The sequence below is a fragment of the Pristis pectinata genome, chromosome 1 (genome assembly GCF_009764475.1).
Source record: "Pristis pectinata isolate sPriPec2 chromosome 1, sPriPec2.1.pri, whole genome shotgun sequence".
Taxonomy (NCBI): Eukaryota; Metazoa; Chordata; class Chondrichthyes; order Rhinopristiformes; family Pristidae; genus Pristis; species Pristis pectinata.
Window position 1 is genome coordinate 43,388,769 of NC_067405.1, and position 20,128 is coordinate 43,408,896.

At 42.2% G+C, this 20,128-nt stretch overlaps 1 protein-coding gene across 2 annotated transcripts in view; it reads right to left on the reverse strand.

Annotated features, from left to right (window-relative positions):
• erich2 (glutamate-rich 2) overlaps window positions 1-20,128 on the reverse strand; it is an 87,514-nt gene that overhangs the window by 22,743 nt on the left and 44,643 nt on the right. For both annotated transcript variants that reach the window (XM_052021367.1, XM_052021374.1), the window contains one exon: window positions 1,460-1,517. In XM_052021367.1, the coding sequence (XP_051877327.1) occupies window positions 1,460-1,517 (58 nt within the window). The remainder of the gene's footprint in view (window positions 1-1,459; window positions 1,518-20,128) is intronic.

The window sequence follows — 20,128 nt, forward strand, 5'->3', positions numbered from 1 at the left end:
TTGAAAGCAGAAAATCATGTTCTTATTAATCTTTTTCTTGCTTTGTCACTGCAACAGCCAGCCACGGAATGGTCTGTCTTTTATTGGAAACTGGTCAGATGTCACAACTGTTTGCAATTTGGCTGTCAATACTGGCTATTGGTTTTATTGGAGAAGTGACAATAGTTTACGTCTACTGCAATTGCACTGTAGAGTGGAAGTCACACAATAACCTCTCAGCATGGGTTCTTGGCAATTAAATACCAAAATCAGGCATGCGAAGAAGGCCCATCAACACCAAAGTTATTACTTATGTAATAAGTAGAGCACATGGAGTGAGGTCTTTAATAGACTTTGAGCATAAGAATGATCCCAGTATCTTGTCCAGAGTGAACTTCACTTCATTGCTATGTGCCAACATTCTCATAGAGTCATACAGCTCAAAAACAGGCCCTTCAGCCCACTACATTCATGCTGACTATCAAAAACCTAACTACACTAATCCCTTTTATCAACATTTGGACTGTAGTGTTCTAAGCCTTGGCAATTCAAGTGCTCATCTACGTACTTCTTAAATGAGAGACTCTGCTTCCATTATCTGTTCAGATAGTTCATTCAAATTCCAACCACTCTCTGGATGGAAAAACAATTCTTATTTCCAAGCCAGTTTTGGATCCAATTTGCCTACTTGCCTTGCATCCTTCTCTTCATCTGGTATCTGTTTCTCTGCTCCTGCTCCTCCCACATCTGTTACTGGAGAGTCTTAAGTTAAAGGCTGAACCTTCTTGATTGTGAAGTTATGAAGGATGCAGTAGATGATGATAAAACAAGGAACCCACTCTGCAGGAAACTGCAGTTTGACCCTGGAGTGGTACAGTCATTGGATTTATACCCTAAGCATTCTGATGGGATTGTACATCAGGCACTTGGTGGTCCTGAGGGAATGGTTTAAAGTGTGCTCTGCTATACTAGTTAGAGCACAGACAGGAATGATAAGCTAAGGAAAATGGGGATAACCTTTACCATCCAAGATTCAGCCTTCCATGCAGATAAGCAGATTAAATATGGCAAATAACATGGACTGCCCAAGGTTCAGTGAACTCCCTGAATATACAGTATTGACCATAAGATATGTTTCCTCATTAGCTATATTCTCAAGAAGCATAGCTCATGAATTTCACATAGAGCTCCAAGTTATGCATCTAAAAATGGCATTGTATATTTTCAGGTTGACTGCAGGTCATGTTGATCAATTGTCCTGAGAAGAAAAAAAATGGCATCCATCATGAATACCACAAAATATGGCTTCAATAGACAATTTCTATTAATTGATCACACATCCTTTCTTCTTATAATCGATGTGAATTTATTTTCATTTAAAACACTTGAAAGGTAAGTATTTCTTTTACAATTCTTTCCAAGAATAGTAATCAAATATCCTAAGTCATTACAATTACCCAGAAGTAATTTTTGTACTTACTCATTTGGCAAAGCTTACTTGACAACTTGTAGTCTCGGTCCATTATTGCCTTCAAGAACTAACAAAACAAGAGCACAATAAAAGTAGTACAATTTTTGTAAATAATGTAATGACAGCTATAATTTTGTGAAAAATGTTCCATTGCTCTTTTAATTATATCAATCAACACACAAAATTACATTTGATTTTGACAGGGTAATCAAATGAGAAATAGCAAGGTATTTTAAAGGCAAATGAACGAAAGAACATATCTAGGGATATTACTACAGTTACCTGTATCAGGAGTCAATTCCATTATCTGCACAAAAATAGTATTGCAACATGGCTAAGGCTTCAGTAAGGCAACATTTTGCCTTAAAATCGTCAGCTTATCTGAGGAAGCCATAACTAAATGGACTGTGAAAAATCCTAGAATGATGCTGCATCTACAATTTCAAAGAATATTTGAAAAAGTTCCAATGAAAGATTACACTCCAAATTGTGGGATTAGCAATGCACATGAATTTGACTGAAGGATACTAAAATATCAGTCCTTGAGGTTATCTGTCAGAGTAGATTTACTACAGGGGATGCCCTAGAGTCAGTGGTTAGGATTTGTATACTGTATTCAAAATAAATTTGTCAATTTTAAAGCGTATATCAAACAAGAGCAGTGGACTTGCAGGGGTCAACTAACATTACAGAATTTGACAGAACAGGTGCTCACAGAATGATGACAGATGAAATTCCGTTAATACACATAGAAAGGAAAAATAACAAAATCTCACAAATGGTTTTGAAATATTCAAATGTTTTGCCCAAAGAGATCTACCAGTCATAACAGTGGATCTGGTATCCTGTGTTTATTCTCTGATATGGCTCAGACCACCACCCACATGTTCTAAGCCATTCTGATACAATATGACCAATGATCCAAGTAATCTACATTAAAAAAAAGTTGCTTCTCTGCAACAATCCATGCAATTTTCTGTTACGTAAAACATCATTCCTATAATATTTTTAATTAAGTTTATCCTTGAAGTTCACATTAATGCCCACGCATTTTGACCATTACACATGATTGATTAGTTCAAAATAAAAAAGCACTAAGTAAGGACTGAAAATTTAAAAGATCTTCTATGGCACCATTCACATGGAATTGTGCTTTTAAAAACAGTGATGTAATCAATACAGGCAGTTCCCAGGTTACAACAGGGTTCAGTTCCTGAGAACTGTTTGTAACTGGAACTGTTCATAAGTCAGAAATTAACTCAAACGGTGTGTGGGAGTGGGTCACAGAAACAGGCGTGATGGGAGAGTGAGCAGGCATGGGAAGAGCAGCCACCACCTGGCCTCACTGACTCAGTGAGTGAGTGTCTGCTCAGTGATCCCAGCTCTGCTCAGATCCACCCAGCACTTGATTGTTGCGGCTCAGGGTCTGGGGTGGAGAGAGAAGGCACGTGGAAGTGCCCCATTCCCACCTGGCAGAAGATGTCTGAAGCTCTGCAGCAGCTAGCAAATCCATCCACATCCATCCTGCAGGTCTCCCAAACATTCATTTACATGTATAGGGTGTCCATAAGACATAGGAGCAGAATTAGGCCATTCGGCACATTAAGTCTGCTCTGCCATTCGATCATGACTGATTTATTTTTCCCTCTCAACCCCATTCTCCTGCCTTCTCCCTGTAACCTTTGACGCCCTTACTAATCAAGAACCTATCAACCTCTGCTTTAAATATACCCAATGACTTGGCCTCACAGCTGTCTGTGGCAATGAATTCCACAGATTCACACCATCTGGCTAAGGAAATTCCTCCTCCTAGTCTCGACTCAAGTTGGGCATTCATAACCCAGAGAGGACCTATGGTTGTATTTGAAGATTAGTGCCTATTTTTCATGGGAAGGATATTGGGCTATATAAGGATATTCTTTCATTTCTTCATTCACACTGTGGGTGTGTCACCGGAAAGGCCGGCTTTTATTGTTCTTCCCCAACTGTCACCTAAAATGGAGTGCCTTGTAATGCCATTTAAGATGGTGGTAGAGAGTCAACTACACCTGTAGGTCTGGATATAGGCCACCCAGACAAGGATGACAAATTTCACTTCTTGGAGGACATTAGTGAAGCTGATAGGTTTGTATGGCAATTTAGAACTTTCATGGTTACCATTGCTGCTTTCAGCATTTTCTTCCAAATTTATTTAGTTACATAACTTCTCTGGCTGCTGTGGTGGGATTCCTGCTCACATTTCTGGGTAAATAGTTTGTGTCTCTCAGTATGATTCCAGTAAATTAACCACTATTCTACCATACTCATAATGATGTTAATGAAATTACTGTATATTTGACTTACTCATGACAAAGTCCCTACATGCAATCTAAAGGGATATGTTTTTTTGGTATTTTCAATGAATAAATGAAAGAATTAACCTAATTGTTTATTATGTTTATTATCTGGCTCCTGACACATATCCAAATTGTGACAATAAAGTCCAGTGTTACATTTTAGAGAAGCTTTCCATCACTAATTGTCACAGGAATCTTGGCTGTCCGTCTCCAGCCACTTCACCAATGGCATTCCTACCATCAAACGATCAGAAGTGTAGAATGTTTGCTGAAAACTGAACAATGTTCAATAATTGCATAATGCCTCAGTGAGTGAAGTACTGTATGCCTGTGGCAGCAAGATCCAAAACGACATGCAGGCATAGGCTGAAAAGTGATAAATAACCTTTGTGCCTCAGAAGTGTCAGGCAATATCCATCTCCAACAATAGAGAGTCTAACCAATGGCCCTCGATATTCAAAGGCATTACTCTCATTAAATGACAACCATCATATCCTAGGGACAACATTCACCAGAAGATCAACCAGTTCAATCACATAAATCCTGCAGCAATGAGAGTAAGCCAGAGGTTGAGATATCTGCAGAAGGTGACTCAGCTTCTGACACTACAGAGCCTTTCCACTATCTACAAGGCACAGGTCAGAAACAAGATGGAATATTGCCAACTTGTCTGTATGACTGCTGCTCCAACAATAATCAAAAGTCTGAAGAAGGTCCAGGATAAAGGAGCCTGGTTGACTCACACTCCTTTCACTATCCTCAACATTCATGCCCTTCACTATTTGTGCACCACAGTTGCAGTGTGTTCTATCTCAAAAAGAATGCTCCACAATTACTTGCCGGGGTGCTCTGCCTACACCTCCTAATCCATGACCTCCACCACCAGGACTAGAAGGGCAGAAGATGCATGGTAACCTTCCAACCCCTCAACTTCTAACCTTCCACTCCATGTGAAGTTGCACATCATCTTGACTTGGAAATATATCCCTGTTCTTCACTGTCACTGGGTCAAAATCAAGGGCTCCCTACTTAATTGCTTTTTGGGAGTACCTACATCAGAAGAATTGCAGTATACAAGGTGACTCGCCACCAAGTGAAATGCAAGATGTACAACAAATTTGCAATTGACAAATCTTGGAGGCCTATTGAACTGTCAGGAAGATAGTAATAGACTTCAATAGGATACAGATGGGCTAGTGCAATGAACAGATAGTTGGCAGATATAATTTAGTGCTGAGAAATGTGATGTTGCATTGTGCTAGGGGTAGTGAGAATAGGCAATACCAACAAGAATGCACAATTCTAAAAGGATTACAAAAGCAGAAACATCTGAGGTTATATGTACATTCTGCATTGAAAGTGATAGGGCAGACTGAGAAAGTGGTTGAAAAAAGCACATGAAATCCTTGAGCTTTATAAATAGCAGTATCCAGTGCAAGTCAGTCACAGTGAACCTTTAGAAAGAATTGATTCAGCCACAACTGGAGTGCCGTTCAGGAAAGATGTGTAAGTTTTGGTGAGGGTGCAGAAGAGATTTACCAAATGATTCCAGGGATGAGGGACCTTAGTTATGTGAACTGACATGGTCGTGAAGAGCCATGATGGAGGTAATTAAAAATCATTATGGGCATAGACAGTGTAGAAAGAAACCATTCCCAGTTATTGGCGAGGTGAAGAACTGGGGCAGCACACTGGGTTTGAAGCTGACCTGTAAGGAATTTAGATACTCTGTGATTGTATGCCTTTCCCATGTCCTCTTGCTTCCTCGCACATTCCAAAGTCACACTAATTGGTAGGTAAATAAATTGGCTATTGAAAATTGCCATGGGGAGGGAAGGTGGTGTAGATGAGTGGCAGGAGAATTGTTGGGGGGGGGGAAGCAGTTGATGAGGATCCAAGAGGAAAATGGGATTAGATGTATATAAGGGCTTGGTGGTTGGAACAGACAAGATGGACTGGGGGGGCCTGTTTCTGTGCTGTATGACTCTCAATGGGGGACAAAGAATTAAGATGATTGGTAAAATAAGTAAAAATAAGGAAAAGTCGTTTTACACGGTGAGTGTCTAGGAATACACTGATAGAATAGAAACAGTCAGAAATGTAGCATTCAAGACAGTGCTGGATAAGTAATTCAAAGCAAAGAATGTACAAGACTACGGGGAGAGTGGGACGATCAATTAATTTCATATACAGCTAGTAGATTCAATGGGTCGAATAGCCTGCTTCCATGGTGCAACAATTCTGTGATTCAGTGTTAATAAAAATTTAATAGCTCTTTAAAAGCCTTACAGACTTTGGCATGAGATGGGGCTCCATTGCAGACCCCTGTCGAGAACCATCAGGTCATTTCATGGGCAAAGCCTCAGCATTTTGCTGGCTGAGATGCAGTCACCACTGAAGCCTTGCTAACTCTGCCTGGGCCCAAGTATCCAGAGTCTTCATCAACAATTTAGCTGAGGGAATCGAATGTAATATTTCCAAGTTTGTGGAAGTATGAAACTAAGGTGGAATGTGTGCAGGGATGAGGATGCAAAGAGGCTTCATGCAAATACAGACAAGCTAAGTGAGTGGGCAGCAACTTGACTGGTTGGAAAATATGTTCTTACCAAATAATTGTCATAGAAAAATAGAAATGCTGAGCAATTTTTAATGATGAGAGATTCAAAAATGTTGATGTTCAAAGGGTTACACAAATCACTGAAAGCTAACATTCAGGTGCAGCAGGCATTTAGGGAGACAAACAGAATGTTAGGTTTTATTGCAACAGGATTTGAGTGCAAGAGTAAGGATAAATAAATATACAAGAAATAGGAGCAGGAGAAGGCCAGTTGGCCCTTTGAGTCTACTGGGTCAAGATTATGGCTAATTTTCAATATCGCTGCCATTTTCTAACACTATCCTCATAATCATTGGTTCCCTTTATATTCAGAAATCTATTGATTTCTGTTTTGAATGAACACTAATTGAGCCTCCAAAGATTTACTATGCCCTCTGCTAAGAAATTTCTCCTCACCTTAGTCATAAATGGCCTATCCCTTACTTTGAGACTCCTGGTTCTAGATCCGTCCCCAGGGGAACTATCCTCCCTGCATCCAGCCTGTTGAGTCCTGTAAGAATTTTATAAGTTTCATTGAGATCTCTTATTCTTTAAAACTCAAGAAAATACAAGACAAGCCTACTCAATCTCTCCTCATATGGAAATATCACCATTCCTGGAACCAGTCTGGTGAATTTTTCATGCACTCCCTCTATGGCAAATATATACATTTTTAGGTTAAGAGATTAAAACTGTACCCATTGCTCCAGGTGCAGTCTCACCAAAACAAGACATCTTTGCTTCTGTACTTAAATCTTCTTATGATAAAGACCACCATGCCATTTTGCTTTCTAATGGCTTGTTTTACCTGCTTGTTGGCTTTCAGTGACTTGTGTGCAATGGCACCAAAGTCCTTTTGAACATAATCTCTCACTGTTTAAAAAATACTGTTTTTCTGTTTTGCACATCAAAATGGATACTTTGCCTTTTTCCACATTATATTCCATTTGCCATTGGCTTGCCCACTTACTTCTTGAAGCCTTTTACATTCTCCTCCCTAATAACAATCCTGCCTGGTTTTGTATAATCAGCAAACTTGTAAACACGGCATTTGGTCGCTTCTGCCAAATCGCTGCTATAGATCATGAATAGCCAGGGCCCAAACATTGATTCCAGTGGTACTCCACCAGTCAAAGCCTGTAGCTTAAGAGGCATCAATTTATTCCTACTCTTTGGCTTCTGTCTGATAAAAAATTATCAATCCACATCAGTACATCACACCCAACTCTGTGTGCTCTAATTTTGTTCACCAGCCTCTTGTGTTGGACCTTGTTGAAAGCCTTCTGAAAATACAAATACATTACATCCACTTAACTGCTCTACTAGTCACATCCTGAAAGAACTCCAGTGGTTTAATCAAACATGAGTTTCCTTTTATAAAGCCACACAGACTCTTTTCAGTCCTCTTGTTCTTTTTAACAGGTTCTTTTATTACAACCCTTATTATAGATTCAACATTTTCCCTAATACTGACTTTAGGCAAACACATCATAGTTCCTTGTTTCCTCTCTCCTTTTACCTTATAGTGAGGTCACATTTGCTCCCTTCTAATCCATAAAATTGACAGTAAAAAGGCATTGGTAATTAAGAACATTCAGCTTTGATTTGTTAGAGAAAATTTTGAAAAATTGCTTTTGAGCAAGGAAATAGTTTGTTAACAAAATGAAATATTTTATGCATGTATATTTTTAAAGAAGTTTGATACAGCATTGGACACTTTTTGGTAAAATGTAGGTAAACAGACTTTAAAAAAAGAGAGCAGTACTTGGTTCAACAGTAACTAATCTTTACTTCAACACTGCAACTCTGTATGTTTTAAGTAAAGTGTTCTGTTTCTAAATTTTGAACATAAAGTGGAAATTGTTTGATAAAATTGGTGGGTTTCCTACAAGATGAGGTCTCCCCAGCTGATTTCCATTCACTGTGCCCAGGCAATTCTTTGCATCCAAAGATAATAAGAAAAAAAATATTTTGCATCGTTTAACAGCAGGCTTCTCAGAACAGCCAAGGCCTTTAATTAACAATGAATTTGAATGTACCGAAAGACTAAAAACTATTCTAGTATTCCTGATGTTTTGTGTTACTTATTAAGCTGGAAATTTAATTACAATTCTGTTGGCTTGGAAGCAATTGTCAAACAAAATTATTTTCAGTTCTTACATTGAATGATTCATCATTGGTATGCCTTTTTTTAGTTTATCAACTTAGTCTTGGACACATAATTGTTTTGTTGTTTTTATAAATCTTTGGTTGATCCAAACTAACAGCTTTCTAGCTTTTTTGTTCACTTCATGTATGTACATTTTCTGCTTTCAAGGTTATGATTTGGTGTAGTTTTATTTTAAGCCAATGAACAATGTAAGATGTTGGATGTAACAATCCAATCTTAATGCAAGTTAAATAAGTAGCTTTACATATCCATTATATACAGTTTATATATTCTAATACTAATTCTCACTGCAATAATATTTTTCATTGGGTAGTTGGCATGGTTTCACAAAGGTTCATGTGGTATTTAGGAATATGTCATAATTCACTAAAAAGAAATATGGCTGAGATCAAAATAATCATTAGAAATAATTCACAAGCTACCTTCTCAGCAAATAATTGTGTCAAGCAACTTTCTGGCAGCAAAGAGGCAGAACCTGTTACTAGTAAATTGATCCCTGGAATGACATGAACTAACTGAAAAAGCTTCTATAAATATGTAAAGAGGACAAAAGGTTAGTGAAGACAAATTTAGCTTCCTACCATCAATAATAAGGATAATTATAATTGGGAGAAAAGAAATGGAAGAACAATTAACGACTTACTTTGGTTTTGTCTTCAAAGGAGGACACAAATACCTCCTAGATCTGTTAGGGAGCCAAGGGTCTGGTGAGAGAGAAAACCTGAAGGAAAATCAGTATTATTAAAGAAACAGTACTAGGGAAATTAATGGAGTTTTGGAAGTGTGCTATTTTGGCCCTCTAATTTGAGGAAGGATGTTCTTGCCATAGTAGAAGTGCAACAAAGGTTTACTGGACAGATTCTTGGGATGGCAAGAGAGATTGGGTTGATTAGGCCTATATTTGCTGGAGTTCAGAAGAATGAGGGGGAATCTAACCCTGTAGAATTGTAACCGAACTGGACAGACTAGATGCAAAAAGGATACTCCCGACGATTGGGGTGTCCAGAACTAGGGAATCACAGCTTCGAGATATGTGATATGCCACATAGAACCAAGTTCATAGAGTACTACAGCACAGAAACAGGCCCTTCGGCCCATCTAGTCCATGCCAACCTGATCTTCTGCCTAGTCCCATCTACCAGCACCCAGATCATATCCCTATAGAAGAATCCCCTAAATTCAGAAGAAATTTCTTCACCCAGAGGATGGTGAACCTTTGGAATTCTTTACCACAGAAGGCAGTGGAGGCCAAGTCATTAAATATATTCAAGGTGGTGGTAAATCTACTTTTTAAAGGGATCAAGGTATATTGGGGAAAAAGCAGGAACTGGGTACTGAAGTAGATGATCAGTCATGATCATATTGAATAGTGGAGCGGGTATGAGGGACTGAATGGCCTACTCCTGATCCTATTTTCCATGTTTTTATGACAGAACTGGCTTATGAGGAGATCCAGCAGAATGGATCTGTATTCTCTGAACTGGGTCTCAGGTGATATAGTCCAGGCTCTGATATGCTGTAATAAAAAGCCAAAACTGGGGGTGGTGTTTTGGTTTCTGTCAGAGTTGTGAAGCAGTTTTAAAGAGTTTTAAAACATCTCTGACAGTCAAAGACATTTAAAACCAATTACAGTTAATATAATGAAAAGAAATTTAATTTTTAAATAAACAAAGTTCATTGAATCATTAAAACCATTAAATGAAAATAACATGAAATAATAACTTATCTTCCCCTATTCTGCAGGTTGAACTTCCCCTCTGAAATGAATGGGATCTCCAATTCTACACCAATTCTGTTTGAGTGACAACTTCTCCAACGTAATGCTGGAGAACCCAACAAAGAACTGGATCCAGCATTGGACCTCGTGGAGTTCAGCACAGGAGTGTTGTAGCAGAGGTGACAGCATCTCTCATTCCAAATCTTGGATTTACATAACTCTGCAGAAGTCCAAGATTAACTTCCGTAGCAAAGGCTGAACACCATCAGCCTTCTGCAGAACCGCAGGCCAGAGTGGGGATGATTTAGTATAATGTGTTTCAACCAAAGTAGCATCAGATCATGCATTACAAAATGTAATTTCCCTGCAGTTCTTCATGTGCAAAAATGCTTGTATTGTTTACTACATCTACATTTTAGTTGTCTTTCGTCTGAGTCAAATTCTAACATGTTTCACAATATTATTTTCAACAACTACAAACAATATTTGTAGGCTTTTGAAACAGTATAGTGCACTCCTCAAGCCAGCAGGTGACACTGCAGAACAGCACCACTGCTCCATAACTGTCAATAGATGCCTCTTGAATAGATGAAATATCATTACCTAATCTGTGTAAAATGAAAAGATTTGATCCTGCAGCACTGGGCTGAACAATATGACCATCCTTAAATGCTGGACAAAATATTTCATGGGAATAAGGAATGCTACTGAAGTGTAGTATACAAAACTCATAAAAGGACTGATTTTCATTTTAGTTGTACATGGGATGCAGTGAAGGAACGTCCAGTCATTACCTTACTCCAGTGGCATCTTTGACAGCAAATTTTGGGCTCACTTTGAAAAATGAATGCAGCTGAGCCATATAAATAATGAGAGGGAAAGCAACAGCGATCAGTTTCCTTTATCCCAGAAGCTGCCCACAGAGGAACACTTATTCCAACATTTTTTGAATTCTTTGGAAGAAATTAGTTTTTTTTAAAATACCTTGAACATATTATACAGTTAATAGTTTCATTCCAACATCCATCAGAAGCGAGAACACTTCCTGTGGTAGTCTGCTTCCAAGATGATGTTGGGAAAAGAGACAGAACAGCAGATGACATCAGCCACCATGATTCTCAGCAACCTTTTATTTTACCTAATTGCAAAGTGTGTCCACATGAAGTTAGGATTTGATTCAACAGAAGAAAGACAGCTAAAATGTAGATGGGCTATTTCCCTGTAGTGATCAAATACAGAACTTTCAATTGTAATTAGTAAAGGCAAAAATTCAAAGTCATATATCTTGAAAACTACGTTACTGTTTTTGGTCAGGACAGTCAACCCACTGCCAAAATACTATATCAATTTCCTTTCTCCTTTGTTGACACGAGAGGCTCATGGTGACAAACATAGCACAAAGACAAGATCACAAAAGAGGCTAAAGTAAATATATCTGGATATTGGAAAGTATCAGAAGTGAGAGTAATTTCTAGCCTTTGCTATTAATCAATATTGGAAATAATAGGTGGGGTTTAATGTACTGAGACAATTCTAGTCTTTGATAGCACTGTAAGTTGGTTTTAGACTTTGGCAAAACTCAGATGGATAATGTTTGCAAACACAGCTGTAAACTTACTGGGATTTGGCATCATTGTAGGAGTGACGGACTGTGAACCAAAGGTCTGGAGTAAGTGAAGGCTGAGAGGTACAGTGGTATCTGTTAGTCGAAGAGAAAATACAAACATGCTAATTCTTATGCAGTGCCTCAGGATGGGGGATGACTTGTTTCCACTCTGGTTCTGTGGGTTCTGAAGTGACTGATATGAACATGTGAATTACAAACAGGAGTAAGCCACTTGCACCTGAAGCGGGTTCTGCAATATAATAAAATCAGGATCTGATTCTAACCACATTCCTGTCTACCAGCAGTAACCTTTCAACCCCTTGCTTATCAACCCCATCTACCTCTGTCTTTGAATATTCAAAGCTTGCTTTCAGTCCTTTGAGGGCGAGAGTTCCAAAGACTCACCCAAGAGAAAAAAATTTGCCACATCTATCTTAAATAGGCAATCCTTTGATACAGTTTTATGGGCAATCCTTTAGTTTTACATAGTGACCCCTAGTTCTAGATTCTCCCTGTACGCGTCGTTATTTGAAATTTGGCCCCCTGCATTGGTGTCAGCTGCAAACGTGTAGATGGAGTTAGAGCAGAATATGGCCATGTAGTTGCGAGTGTATAGGGAGTAAAGTAGGGGGCTGAGGACACAGCCTCGTGGGGAACCAGTGTTGAGGATAATCAAGGTGGAGGTTTGCTGCCTAGCTTTACTGATTGCAGTCTGTTGGTCAAAGATCCAGTTGTAAAGGGAGGCATTGAGTCCCATATCTAGGACTTTGGAGATGAGTTTGCTTGGAATTATAGTACTGAATATACTATAGTCAGAGTACAGGAAGGAGATAGAGAGCCTAGTTGCATGGTGTCATGACAACAGTCTTTCCATCAATGTTAGCGTTAGTCATTGATTTCAGAAAGTGGGGTGGTGCACACACCTCCATTTATATCAGTGGTACAAAGATCAAGATGATTGACAGCTTCCAGTTCCTAGGAGTAAACATCACCTGTCCTGATCCAATCATGTAGACGCCACGGCCAAGAAAGTGCACCAATGCCTCTACTTCCTCAGGAGGCTAACAAAATTTGGCATGTCCTCATTGACCCTCACCAATTTTTATAGATGCACCATTGAAAGCATCCTGTCCAGATGCATAATGGCTTGGTATGGCAACTACTTTGCCCGAGACCGCAAGAAATTGCAGAGGGTTGTGGACACAGCTCAGCACATCATAAAAGCCAGCCTCCTCTTCATGGACTCTGTCTACACTTCTCACTGCCTCAGTAAAGCAGCCAACATAATCAAAGACCCCTCCCACCATGGACATTCTCTCTTCTCCACCCTCCCATTGGGCAGAAGATACAAAAGCCTGAAACCACGTACCACCAGACTCAAGGACAGCTTCTATCTCCCTGTTAAGATTATTGAATGGTCCCCTTGTACGATAAGATGGACTCTTGACTTCACACCTACCTCATTATGGCCTTGCACTTTATTGTCTGCCTGGACTGCACTCTCTCTGTAACTGTAACACTATATTCTGCATTCTGTTATTGCTTTTCCCTTGTATTACCTTGATGTACTGATGTGATAAAATGATCTGCATGGATGGCATGCAAAACTTTTCATTGTACCTCAGTATGTGACAATAATAACCAATTTATCAATTTAAAATGTCTTATCACTTAAAAATGTGCTTCCTTTATATTTTTCTTTGCAAAAGGGATGATTTTATCTTTTCCTACATTATACTCCATTTGCCAGATCTTTGCCCACTCACTTAACCTAATTACATCCCTTTGTAGATGTTTTGTAGATCCCTTTGTTTAATTACATCCCTCAGTACTAATCAACAAGCTTCAAAACCTGGGCCTGTGTACCTCCCCCTGCAACTGGATCCTTGACTTCCTTATCGGGAGACCTCAGTCAGTGCAGATCGGTTGTAACATCTCCTCCTCACTGACAATCAAGGATGTGTGCTTAGCCCACTGCTCTACTCTCTACACTCATAACTGTGTGGCTAGGCACAGCTCAAACGCCATCTATAAATTCACTGATGACACCACTATTGTTGGCAGAATCTCAGATGGCGATGAGGTGATGTACAGGAGTGAGATAGATCAGCTGGTTGAGTGGTGTCTCAACAACAACCTTGCACTCAACGTCAGCAAGACCAAGGAATTGATTGTGGATTTCAGGAGGGGGAAGTCAGGAGAATATACACCATTCTTCATTGGGGGGTCAGCAGTGGAAAGGGTGAGCAGCTTCAAGATCCCAGGCGTCAACATCTCAGAGGATCTACCTTAGGCTCAACACATTGATGCAATCATGAAGAAGGTATGCCAGTGGCTCTACTTCATTAGGAGTTTAAGGAGATTTGGTAAGTCACCAAAGACTATTGCAAATTTCTACAGATGTACGGTTGAGAGCATTCTGACTGGTTGCATCGCAGTCTGGTATGGAGGCTCCAATATGCAGCAGAGAAAGAGGCTGCAGAGGGTTGTAGACTCAGCCAGCTCCACCATGGGCAAAACCCTCGCCACCATCGAGGACATCTTCAAGAGACAATGCCTCAAGAAGGCGGCATCCATCATTAAGAACCCTCAGCACCCAGGACATGCCTTCTTCATGTTACTACCATCGGGGAGGAGATACAGGAGCCTGAAGGCCCACACTCAACATTTCAGGAACAGTTTCTACCCCTCTGCCATCAGATTTCTGAATGGTCAAGAACACTACCTTGTTATTCCTCTTTTGCACCATTTATTTATTTTTGTAACTTTCTGTAATTTTTATGTCTTTGTCTTGCACTGTACTGCTGCCCCAGAACAACAAATTTCATGACATACATCAGTGATAATAAACCTGATTCTGATAGCCTCTCTATATCTTCTTCACAACTAACTTTCCTGCCCGTCACTGTGTCATTAGAAAATTTGGCAACTAAACTTTCAATGCATTCAAGTCATGTATATAGAAGTATAAGAATTTGAGGGCCCAGCACAAATCCCTGTAGCACACCACTCCTTACCTTTTATGTAAAATTTCTATTTTCTGTTTGCCAGACAATGTTGGAACAGTGCTGTTCCACAGACGGGGGAGGTGGTGCCTGATGGGATTGGCGGGTAGGTACTTTGTGAGGGAATGTGGTCCTACAGCTGCTTATGTTGGGCTTGTGTGTGTCTGGTAAGTGTTAAGTATTAACTCATTCAGTCGCTAGCATTTCTTAAAAAAAAATCATTCACACAGAATGCGGTCATTGTAGGAAAGGACAGTCATCGAGAAATATAGTATGGAAGCAGGTCCTTTGGCCCACTGAGTCTGCACTAACCATCAACCACCCATTTTTACACTAACCCTACACTAACACATTTATCCTGCCTACATTCCCAGCAACTCCCTTCCAGAATCTACCCCTCACCTAAAAACTAGGGGCAATTTACAGTGGCCAATTAACCAACTAACCTTCATGTTTTTGGAAAGCATGAGGAAATCGGAACATCCAGAGAACATGCAAATGTCACACACTGGCAGTACCAGTGGTCAGGACCAAACATTAGTTGCTGGAGCTGTGAGCCCGCAGCACCACTAGCTATGCCATTGTACTGCCCCAACAGTACTTATTGCCCATCCTTAGTTGCCAGTGGGCTGACTAAGTTTGCAAGAGCTATTCTCCAAGGAAGTTAGGAGAGTCAGCTACACTGTTGTGTGTTTGAAGTTGCATTTTGGTCAGACCAGGAAAGGACAGCAGGTTTCATTCCCTGAAATGAACCAGATGGGTTTTATGACAATAATAAGTTCAATGTTTATTTAATCTTATTAACTGAAATTCTTCAGCTGCTGTTCAGGATTCACAATGGCCTTCAGATCACAATTTCAGACCTCTAGATACCACCCTGATAATTCAAGCACTATGCTTCATGCCACTTCATTCTTTCTCTGTCTCAAAGCAGTTACAAATTGCATGCTAATTTTAAGTGGAAACTAAGAAGCAATTAGAAATTGTGTTTATTCTGAACAACCAACAAGTTTGATTTTTAAAGGCATTTAAATCATGATGAAATGCTGCTGCTTTCTAAGCTTAATATACCTGACATCTAGAGTGTTTGCAATTCAAACCTAACAAAAGCTACATGTGGCAGGCAACATATAGCCGTCTTGTTTTCTCATTTAACTCACAGACACAAAAATACACAGCCTCTCTGCTTGGGGAAAAAAAATAGTCTAATTAAACTTCTGAAATTTGACCGCTAGCACTGGTTAAATGAAATAAGCAGATCTTAGACAGATCTGCAGGCTGCCCAACTTGCAGAGGCTGCGATGGGCCAAGATCAGCGGCAAGCTGTCGCCCCAGGTGACGAAGGAGGAATTAACGAGCATTAACGAGGCCGAGCCGAGGCAAACCCCAGGCTGGGAGCAGTCAATGACAGCGGCCGCGGTCGGCGGGTAGCTCAGGTGGACTAGGCGTGGCGTGGCGGCCGGTGGCCATTACAGGGAGACAGTTGGCGCGCTTTTGCTCCGGCGGATGGGCGTGGAGCGAAAACATGTCCTGTCGGGTAGATGAAATTAGTCAGCCCGGAAAGGCACTCCATCTAAGAGAGGGAAAACTCTGATTTCAAACCTCCGCTGCCTTTTGGTCATACCCACTCATGGGAAAGGCTATGGGAGTAAACCCCGAGGACAAATCCGGAGCTGGAGTCCCTAAGGCAGTTTGACGTTGTCTCAACCTCGTTCTGGCAACTCCTGCGATGACACTGGTGCCAAGCTGTATTGGCCTTTGCCCTTCCCTTGGACAACATCAGTGGCATGGAGAGGGAGACCTGCTGCATGGGCAACTGCCAGTCTTCCATACAACCTTGCCTAGGCCTGCGCCCTGGAGAGGACACTCCAGCGTTGCCTCACCGCGACGGCACAACACAGAAAACAGCAGATTACTGGTTATAAGCCTGCGCTCGATTGGCGTAGAGCAAGGCGCCAGGGGTTGCTTTCAACGGAGGGAGAGACCATCGCATCTCACTGGACAGCTACCGCCCGCCTTAAGCAGGGCAGCCCCCAGCCAATTAGGTGCTGTCCCACCACAGTCTGCCCACTCCACTGGGTGCATGGGGCTTAGGGATGCAAGTATCCCGAACTGCAGACTGCAAACACTGCACCAGGCACAACAAGACGACAAAAAAAGAAGCCAGCACTCAGACTAGGATGCTGGAATGTACGGACCATGACCACTGGTATATCAGATGACCTTTGGGAGATCAGCGACTCACACAAGACAGCAGTGATTAACAACGAACTGCTGAGACTCCAAGTGGACATTGCAACGCTCCAAGAGACATGTCTCGCAGGATCGGGAACCCCACATGAGAGAGACTATACCTTCTTCTGGCAAGGCAAGGGCTCAGATGAGACCAGAGAGCATGGTGTCAGCTTTGCAGTGAAGAACTCGCTGCTGAAGATGGTGGAGCCTAGTGAGAAAGGGACAGAGCGGATTTTCTCACTGACTCCACACATCCGATGGGCCTGTCAACCTTGTCAGCGTCTATGCCCCAACCCTCTACTCTACACAAGACGCGAAGGAGTTCTATGATAAACTCTCAATGACAATACAGGAAATCCCAAGTCAGGAACAGTTGCTGCTACTTGGCAACTTCAATGCCAGAGTGGGCGCTGACCATGACTCCTGGCCAAGCTGCCTGGTGCAGTATGGGTTTGGCAACATGAACGATAATGGGCAATGACTGCTCGAGCTTTGCATGCTCCACGAATGGTGTGTCCCAACACCTACTTCCAGACCAAAGCTCAGCATAAAGTGTCTCAGAGACATCCCCGCTCGAAACATTGGCATCAGCTAGACCTGATAATCACAAGACGCTGCCACCTGAGAAACGTGCTCATTACTTGCTCCTTTCAGAGTGCCAACTGCAACATGGACCACTCTCCGGTTTGCTGCAAGATCAGACTTCAGCCAAAGAAGATGCACTACGCCAAGCCTCCAGGCAAGCAATGCATTGACGCTAGTAAGACCCAACACCCAGACAAAGCGGTGGAGTTCATCAAATCACTGGAGGATGCTCTACTTGCAGACCCACCAGAAGGGGATGCTCTGCAGAGATGGGAATCTCTCAGGGACACTATCCACAGCACTGCACGCAAGGCCTTTGGGAAGAAATGGGGCAAAACACAGGACTGGTTTGAAGTGAGCTCAAGTAAGCTTACCACTGTCATCAAGGCAGAGCGTGTTGCACTACTAGAGAACAAACGCCACCCCACCCAGGCAACAATGCAAGCGCTAAGGACAGCAAGAAGCAGGGCTCAGAAAACAGCCAGATGCTGTGCAAATGTCTACTGGCTACAACTCTGTGAAAGCATCCAGTTATCATTTGACACAGGCAACATCTGTGGAATGTACGAGGGGATCAAGAAAGCCATCGGTCCAACCCAGAGCAAGTCAGTACCATTGAAAACCAAAACAGGCGAGACCAAAGACAAAGGAAGGCAGATGGAGAGATGGGTGGAGCATTACTCCGAACTCTACTCCAGGGAAAACAGCATCTTGGACAGTGCGCTAGACGCCGTGGAATGCCTCCCTATCATGGAGGAACTGGATGCATTGCCGACTGCCGAAGAGCTGAGTAAAGCCATCGACAGCCTGCCCACTGGGAAGGCACCTGGATTGGACGGCATTCCACCAGAAGCCATCAAGTGCGCAAAAGGTGTCCTACTAAACCACCTGCACGAACTACTCTGCCAGTGCTGGAAAGAGGGAGCAGTGCCGCAGGACATGAGAGGCTGCAACATCGTCACCCTATATAAGAACAAAGGGGACAGAAACGACTAACAACTACAGGGAAATCTCTTTGCTGAGCATCATCGGGAAAGTTTTCGCCCGTGTGGTGCTGAACAGACCGCAGAAAATCGCAGAAAGGGTATATCCCGAATCTCAGTGTGGCTTCAGGTCAGAACGCTCTACAATCGACATGATCTTCTTCCTTCGACAGCTACAAGAGAAATGCAGAGAGCAAAGACAACCACTCTACATTGCTTTCATTGACCTCACGAAGGCCTTCAACCTTGTGAGCAGAGACGGCCTGTTCAGAATCCTCACCAGGATTGGTTGTCCCTCGAGGCTCCTCAGGATAATTCAGTCATTCCACACAGACATGAAAGGCGTTGTTCAGTTTGACGGCTCTTCTGAGGCCTTCAACTTCCGCAGTGGTGTGAAGCAGAGCTGTGTGCTTGCTCCCACCCTGTTCAGCATCTTCTTCACAGTCATGCTTAAGCACGCCTTTGGAACATCAACAGATGATGTCTACCTCCACACCAGATCCGACGGGAGGCTGTTTAGTCTGTCCCGGCTAAGGGTGAAAACCAAGGTTCGTGAAGTACTCATCAGGGACATGTTGTTTGCAGACGACGCAGCACTGGCAACACACTCTAAAGAGCAACTGCAAAGCCTCATGGACAGCTTCTCGAGCCTGCCAGGACTTTAGCCTGAAGAAGACAAACGTTTTGGGTCAAGGTGTTGAGCACCCCCCTGCCATTACCATCAACAACTATGAGCTGGAGGTAGTCCAAGAGTTCACATACCTTGGTTCCGCCATCACGGACAGTCCCTCCCTTGACTCCGAGATCAAGAGGCAGATCGGACGAACAGCCTCAACATTCGCCAGGTTGGCAAAGCGAGTCTGGGAGAACAGAAAGCTGACAACAGGCACCAAGGTTGCAGTCTACAGGGCCTGCGTCCTCAGCACGCTGCTTTACGGCAGCAAGACCTGGAGCCTCTACTCCAGACAGGAGCTGCATCTTAATGCCTTCCACCTTCGTAGCCTGAGACGCATCCTGAACATCAAGTGGACCGACAGAGTCACCAACGAGGTCTTGACCCGCGCTCAGATACCCAGCCTCTTCACCCTGCTTCAACACCATCTCTGCTGGCTGGGCCACGTACATCGAATACCAGACGGAAGGATCCTGAAAGACCTGTTGTACAGGGAGTTGGCCTCCAGCGAGAGAGTGCAAGGACGACCCCATCTTCACTTCAAGGATGTCTGTAAGAGAGATATGAAGTCACTGAACATGAACGTCGAGAGGTGGGAAGAAATTGCAAGCGATCGCTCTCGCTGGAGGCTGGAACTACACAGAGGTCTGAAACGAGGAGAAGAGAAGCTGAGGCTCGCTGCTGAAGAAAAACGCACTCGCCGGAAAAACAACACCAAAGCAACACAGGAGGACAGCGCCTTCAAGTGCAGTCGCTGCAGCCGAGACTGTCT